Here is an 8224-nt window from a genome sequence, read left to right on the forward strand (position 1 = left end):
CTCCATTAAAATCACCCACCTCAGCTACAAATCTTCTTCACCATCTTATTTAGTTTGTGCATATTTTCAACTGAAATTTCTCTTTTCCTTTCTTTAGAGAAACTCTTAATTTACAAGGTATGGATGGTCATATTTATCGTGGTTCACCAATACAAGAAAATCAACATTTATTAAATAATAATGATTTATCAACAGGAAAAGATGAAGAGAATTTAGATAAAGATTCTGATCGAAATGAGAAGTTACCACCAGTTTCAAAGTCAAGTCGTTATGTTAATACAGTAACAGCTAGACCTCAAGTATGAGAGATATGTTTTGTTATTCGTCTTTTTTATGGGGGGGAGTCAATTTCATGAACATACTTTGAATTTGTTAGAATAAATAATTACAATAACGATGGTTAGGTATTCAGAGGCAAGTCAAGACTAACTACTTAACAATGAATTAATAGTAGTGCTATATGTAGAGCTTTAGATTCTTGCTATGCTGCGTACTACTAGACTACTTGAGTGATCGAACCTGCAGCATCGCAGGAGCGAAGACAGAAGACTAGTAAGTAGGAGTGTTATTCCCAACACAGTGTCAAATATAGTACAAAAATCTCATGAATTTATAGTTTTTTTGGCTGAAAGTAAATCATCATTTAGGACAGCCAAAAGGCACATAGGGGATCCTTCTTATTCATCCAATAGGTAAGCTACATGTCGACATTCTAGAATGTTCCCCTAGTGATAATTTGATGGAATGTCTTTGGCTCTTTCTGGGCTTCTTGAGGCTTCCTTGAGTTTGCCAACGAGCCATCCTTACAAGTAGATAGTTTCCATCAGTTGTAACAACCAATAGTTGTTCTGTTTAAGTTTGAAATTCTAAAATAGTAAACAACTAATGTATTACGAAGTAGTAACTACGATTATGTTTGTCTAGTCTTTTAAAAATGATCAAATTCTATGAACCAAGCTTAAATAGAGTTTCTAGTTTGAGTAATTTGACAATATAAACTCTTAAAATGTTAATATACTGCATGTGCTATCAAAAGTGGTATTCGTTGTTTCTCAATGTACATGTGTTCACCAATATCTCTATCAGCTAAGTGATAACAGCTCAAACGGTAAAGTTGTACAACTCAGATTCCAGTCACAGAAAGTATCAGTCCACCAAAGAACAAAGAAACACCTCGCTAATGAGTACCAACTAGCAATAAACCTATATAAAGCAGGATATTCCATCGAATACCTTCTCTACTGTACATCCCAGAGCCAGATTTCATCAAGAGAATATGATTGTTATTATTTTCTGAAAATAATTCATTTTTGAATGAAACACCTTTTTAAAGAATTCTATCTACTACTTAAATCAATAATAAATATTCTCATTAATTAGAGGGTTGTAACACTTTCGAGTAAAACAAATCTCATCAAAACCCCCTTCTAATAATGATCATATGCTCACTAGTGATTGGCTCCATTAGATATTTCCTGGAGTTCTAGTGAGAAGCAATGACCAATGGAGTTCAACCGGGTCTGTTGTGAGATATTAACTCACTGAAGACATTGATGGATGTGTCCCTCAATTTCGTAGATTGGTTGAAGTTACACATTAAAAGCGTTGGATGCCGGCTTAGTGGTCTAGTGTTTAAGTGCACAAGCGCGAGACTGATAGATTCTAGATTCAAATCTCGAGTGGCGGGATCGTGGATTCGCCATGCTTAGGAGTCCTACGATAGGACAAAACAGCCGTCCAGTGCTTCCAAGTTTTTAACGGTGATCTAGCCTCAATCGACTAATGATTTCAATTATATGAAATTACTAAAATCTCCACAAAACTCCCTTGAAATTATGTATATCCTGTCTAAAATTTAGTTTAGATAAATATTAATTCATTTAAATAGTATCAATATCATATTAGACAATGTTAGTTTTAAAGTGTTTACTCTGTCTTCTTTTTTTCTTTCTGTTGTTTATCGATATGTAAATAGTTTGAATCATTTTTTAGGATGGGTACTATTGTAAGAATAGAAAAGGCTAAAAACGCTTAGGTGATTGTTTTCTTAGCTTTGAACAGCTATAGTTGTCACTTCACCAATGAACGAAGAAATTAGAATGGCTATCAAACAAATCAATAATGGGAAAGTAGTAGGACTTGACAACATACCAGCTGAAGCACTGAAGACAGACATAGTAGCAAGTGTCAACATGCTCTATATTCTATTCAGGAAGATTTGGGACGAAGAACAAATGACGATGGAAAGGAAAGAAGTACACCTCATCAAGATACCAAAGAAAAGAGATCTGGGGAAGTGTAAGAACTCAGCTTCAGAAACACCATACTATCACCAGTACCAGGAGAAGTTTTTAACTGAGTGTTGCTGGACCGGATGAAACACTGAGTAAACTTCCAGCTTCGAGATTAACAGACGGGATTCCGCTGGGATCGGTCATGTACCAACTGAATCGCAACACTACGGATCATTGTTGATCAGTCAATTGAATAGAACTGGTCACTATGCGTTAACTTCCTCGACTATGAGAAAGCATTCACCAGAGTGGATAGGAGAATATTATGGAAACTTCTTGAAAACTATGGTTTACCTGAGAAGATCGTCAACATCATCCGGAATTCATAAGACAGACTACAGTATAAAGTGGTGTATGGAGGACAGCAAACAGATGTATTCCAAGTGAGAACTGGAGTCAGACAAGGCTACTTGCTCTCTCCCTTTCTCTTTCTTCTGTTAGTCAACTGGATTATGAAGACCTCCATATTTCAAAGGATGCACGGAATACGATAAACAGCTTGCATGCAGCTAGAAGACTTGGACTTCATAGGATGACCTGGCCTTTCTATCTCATACACACGAACAAATGCAGATGAAAACAACCGCTATATAAGAAGCCTGTGAATCAGTAGGCCTTAACATACATAAAAGATAAAGCTAAATCTTCAAAAGCAACATGTAAAACCCCAACGCAGTCACACTTGATGGAGAAGCTCTGAAATAGGTGGAAAGTTTCACGTACATGAGACGCATAATCGATGAACAAGGAAGATCGGATGCAGATGTAAAGACGAGGATTGGTAAAGTAAGTACAGCATTCCTACAATTTAAGAACATATGGAACTCAAAACAATTACCAGCCAATGTCAAAGTCAGAATCTTCAATACGAACGTCAAGACGGTTCTACTGTACGGATCTGAAACTTAGAGAACTACCACAACTATCACCAAAAACGTGCAAGTATTTGTGAACACTAGTCTACTCAAGATACTCAACATTCACTGGCCTGGATACCATGAGCAACAGGCTACTGTGGGAGGGAACAAAGCAGCTTCCAGCTGAAGAGGAAATTAGGAAAAGACGTTGAAAATGAATAGGACATACATTAAGGAAATCACCAAACTGCATCACGAGGCAATCCCTAACTTGGAATCCGGAAGGGAAGCGGAAAAGAGAAAACCCAAAGAACGCATTATGTTGGGAAAGAGGAGATATGAAAAGGATGGATATCAACTGGAAGGAAATGAAAAGGATTTCTCAAGACAGGGTTGGATGGAGAATACTGGTGGGCTGCCTATGCTCCTTCACACGGGTTAACAGGCGTAAGTAAGATATAACTGCTTCTATGAACTCGATGTTCATCTTGTTGTGCTAATGAGGTGTGTCAACCTGAACCGATGCATATATGTGCATGTTCCTACGTTATAGTTGACTGACTGACTGAGAATGGTTAACTGGTTTTTATAATTTTCCTTTCATGCCATTCCATTTACAAACCCAAACAAATAAAGCCCTGAATAAAGGTACCATCTACAAGATATTTTATATAATTTATTCCAGCTGACATTATATCTTGGATTTCATGAATAAAATAGAAAGTTCACTTAGTGTTGTTTACTTGTATCTTCCCACTGTTATTGCACAAGCAGGTGGCTATCAGGATTCAGTAGCTAAGTGGATAACGCAATGGCGTTTGAAGCGAATAGTACTGGGTTCGAGTCTCAGAGTGAAAATTAACAAATCTGCTGACGAGTCCCAAATAGGACGAAACGTCCGTCCTTGATTTGATTGCTAGCCACTATCCAGCATTGCAAAATAGAAACTTATTTACCTAACAGTATCATATTGTTTCATTATTCAATAAGATTTTCAATTTTGTTCCTGGTGAATGTTGTAATTCATGAGCATTTACAATGGATCTATATCTTCCATGAAAGATACTAAACATAATGAAAAGGATAAAACATACAGACATTTGTTAGTTTTTTATTCATTTTCTGACCATTAAATGATCTATAATAGATCTTAACTCTGAAATCGCTTTGAATGACTTTTGTCGCTTTGAGAATTGTTCAAATAAGGTACAAATTGATAACTTTTAAATATAAAGTGAGACTATAATTTATGGACGATTTTTGAGCAACACCATAGTAACCTTGAGAATGTTCACCTACTAGACAGAACTAAATAAAATGTATAATCAGTACGGGTTTTGTGGAGATTTCAGTATTTTCATTGTTGAAAGCATGAGTCAGTTGTAGCTAGACCACCAAGGAAAACCTGGAAGCACTGGACGGCCGTCAGATTCCGGCTCAGTGATCTATCGGTTAAGTGCTCTAGCGCGAAACCGATAGGTCCTGGGTTCGAATCTCAAGAGACAGGATCGTGGAGTCCCACAAGAGGATGAAACGGCCTTCCAGTGTTTCCAGGTTTCCCTTGATGGTCTAGCTTCAATTAACTCATGCTTTCAACTATGAAAATCTACAAAACAATTTGAAGAATAAAGATTATGATTCACAGTTGATAGTTAATGGAATTAGATTTAAGATTTTCATCATAAACTAACATCAGCTAAAATGCTAATATGTTATTTAGTTCAAATAGATCATTAAATTTAGCGCTGAAATTCATGACCTTCTATCTTAAATCTGATTGGTTCATTTATAAATTTTAATCTCCCCCATATACTCGCTATCATATTCAATCTTCTTTTGTTTTGTTTTTTTGTTTAAATATAAAGGTTACTTATAAATATAATAATATAGAGAAACGTGATAAAAGTCAATCACCACAATATAGAAAATATAATCAATCAGATGAATTACAATATAAACAATCTAATCTAAATAATATAGAACATTTACCACAATTAATGATTGGTTCTACACAATTACCTAATCAACGTCAACGTAAATATCAATTGAATCAAATAAATAATAAATTGATTAATGAACATTTATCAGTTAAAACAAATGGTTATGCTGTTATTGTTGTACCAAATACAGGAACAATAGAACGTATGTAATTATTATTATTATCATAATTTTCATAGTTGAAATCATAAGTTAATTGAAGCTAGACTACCATGAAAAACCTAGAAGTACTGCTTGACGGCCGTTTCGTCCTATTGTGGGACTCTTCAGCAAAGCGCAACGGCTGTTTAGTTCTTCCAAGTTTTCCATTGATTCATGATTTCAACTATGAAAAATAGTGAAATCGCCACAAAACCCCTTCTGAGTATTTATTATTATCTTTTTTTTTGTATTCGAGCACAAAAACTATAGAACGTCTTAGTAAAATTTATGACTTACTTAAGCCTGTTATCCCTCGTCGAGGAGGAGCATAGGCCGCACACTAGTATTCTTCATCCAACCCTGTCTTGGGCAATCCTTCCCAGTTCATTCCAGGTAACATTCACCGTTTTCATATCTGCTCCTATTTCCCAGTGTAATGTATTCTTTGGCCTTTCTCTTTTCCGCTTCCTGTCAGGATTCAAAGTTAGCGCTTGCCTCGTGATGCAGTTTGGTGATTTTCCTAATGTATGTCCTATCCACTTCCAACGTCTTTTCCTAATTTCCTCTTTAGATGGAAGCTGGTTTGTCCTCTCCCATAAAATGCTATCGTTGATAGTATCCGCCTGTAGCTCTTCTAGAGTTACTGCCGGTCCCAAGCCCGGGTAAAGGAGGAGGATTGGGCATGGGGTTAGTGACCCCATGCCGTAGAAAACTAACTCGCTAAAACAACGCTTACCAGAAAAAATAAAATCTAAGAACCATACAGTCAATACTTCCTTTACAAAATGACAATCAGTTGTCTCAGGCTTTATTGTTCTTTTGTTTCCACACCAATCATCCATTGTTCTTGTTCTCTTTTTTGATCTTGTTAACCTTCTGCCTCCAGGCATTTCATTTTTGATTGATGATACATACTACTTATATTTGTCGATATGAGTAGACTTGATTCTGTGTAGATGAATTGATAACAATATACTACACTAAATTGATGAACTAATCAAATTTAGCACTGAACCTATTGAATTTTTGAGTAAAATTCTAAATATAATAACAAATGTCTATACGAATATTCGTCAAGGTTAGAACGAATAGTGTTACCAATATTTAATTATTAATACTGTTGATATGGATAAACATGGAATGATTTAAGTATGGAGATCAATTTTTTCTGGTTAGCGTTTTTTTAGCGAGTTAGTTTTTGTAAGGGATGGGGTCGTTAACCCTATGCCCAACCCTTCTCCTTTGCCAGGGCTTGGGATCGGCAGTAACTGTAGAAGAGCTACAGGTGGAGTTATAGAGATCATGATTGATGAATTCTTGAAGATTGCTTAAAAAATAAACTGTAGATATAGCCATTCATATAACTCATAAAGCCTTCTTTCATCCTTCACCTAACTTGTATTCTGTTTGGTCAAGTACTGGCTTAACTTTCCATAGGTCACTAGAAATAATTGGAAACTAGAAAACATTTCACAGCTATTTGATCATAATAATGTACTCATGAATAGTACAAAGCTGCAGTGTTGCTATTAATTGAACACTTCGAGTTTTGCAGTGATGGCATTAAGTATAAATTTGATGACGGTCGACAGGTGAACTTAAGGAAGCTCTAAGAAGCTCATAAGGAGCCGGACATATTTCATTCAATCAGCCTTTGGAAAAGTATTCCAGAATCACTATGTGTATATTCCCTATTGGACAAATGTTAATAACCCCCTGTATGCGGATTGGATAACTATAATGATGATTTTGTTTTTGCTAAAAACTACAACTATCTGACAATTTTGTACCACAATCGACATTATTTTGGAATAACATTTCTTCTGCTTGTCTTCTTGTTTTGCTACTTGAGAAGGTCTTAGCGTTCGAGTGCTCAAGTTATACTAAGATCTAAGTACGAGATATAACAATAAACTGCTGAGCTGAGATAAAATGATCCATATTCCCAACAGTGAAACTAAAGTTTAAGGATGAACTAATTAGATTTAAGATAGTGACTTGAATGTTTTCACACATTTGGCAGGTAATTGTAAGTAGTCGACAAGAAAACTGTTTCATAGAGGTTATATGCTTTTTTATACCCGTCAGCAAGATGTACCTGCGATCTTAAAAGAAACTGCAGCCAACCAAAAGATCCGATCTAATGTCACTCATCTTCACGATGCGAAACATCACAAGTGGGCTATTCAGGCCGTGAGATATTTACGATTGATTAGTCAATGCCATATTTGTCTAATCCGTTAGCGGTGATTAAATTTTGCCAACTTTTACTCAGTTATTAATCGATTGTAAATAAGTAACATATGTGCCAAATGTTCAATAGTCTTTAAGGGTTCTATATGTAGTAATAACTGTCGACATCGAAAATTCCATGGGGTTGAGCGAATCTGTCTGTTCCTCCTAATTCAGTGGTACTCTAAGTTAATGGAAGAAGCTAAACAATTAACCGCAAGTGTTTTTAAGGGAAAAAACCTCCATGGGACCTAAAATCATCTAGTTCCACTTCACAGAGATATTTGCGGTGGCGTTAGCATAAATTTAACCAGAACTGTAATTTTGATATTAGACTTTACCCATATTACAATTTTCGAAAGTAGCTTCAAACTACTCATAAGTAGGTTAAATTACAAACCAAATAATCCCTAAAGCATATTTTAATGTTTAATTCGTGTGGGATAAAACTTGAATTTGAATGCTTTTTATTACCTAGAAGAAACTCCAGAACTGAAAACAGAGAATGGTTGGATTGCTGAAAAGTTAAACAATGAATTGAATGAAAATTCATCTCCAACTGGTAAAGAGAAGCATAGTTCAACTTATCCAAGTCCAGCTACAAATGATAATGATGAAGGAGAAGTGGAATTAGAACTAGTTACAAGAGGACAATCTTCACCAGATGTGAATATTACAGTAGACGGTGAGTTACATCAGTAA

The 8224-nt window shown here is 35.6% G+C and overlaps 1 protein-coding gene and 1 non-coding gene across 2 annotated transcripts in view; both read left to right on the top strand.

Annotated features, from left to right (window-relative positions):
- Positions 1 to 8224, top strand: part of Smp_144020 (hypothetical protein) — a gene marked incomplete at both ends in the record, with an annotated part of 93329 nt that extends 85105 nt beyond the window's left edge. Inside the window, 3 exons of the mRNA XM_018797787.1 lie at positions 1993 to 2005; positions 5017 to 5251; positions 8001 to 8224. Of these exons, the coding sequence (XP_018652794.1) occupies positions 1993 to 2005; positions 5017 to 5251; positions 8001 to 8224 (472 nt within the window). The remainder of the gene's footprint in view (positions 1 to 1992; positions 2006 to 5016; positions 5252 to 8000) is intronic.
- Smp_tRNA_01822_Gln_TTG.1.1 lies at positions 3940 to 4008 on the top strand. The gene has a single exon. It is a non-coding gene (tRNA).

This window comes from Schistosoma mansoni, chromosome 5, assembly GCF_000237925.1.
Source record: "Schistosoma mansoni strain Puerto Rico chromosome 5, complete genome".
NCBI lineage: Eukaryota > Metazoa > Platyhelminthes > Trematoda > Strigeidida > Schistosomatidae > Schistosoma > Schistosoma mansoni.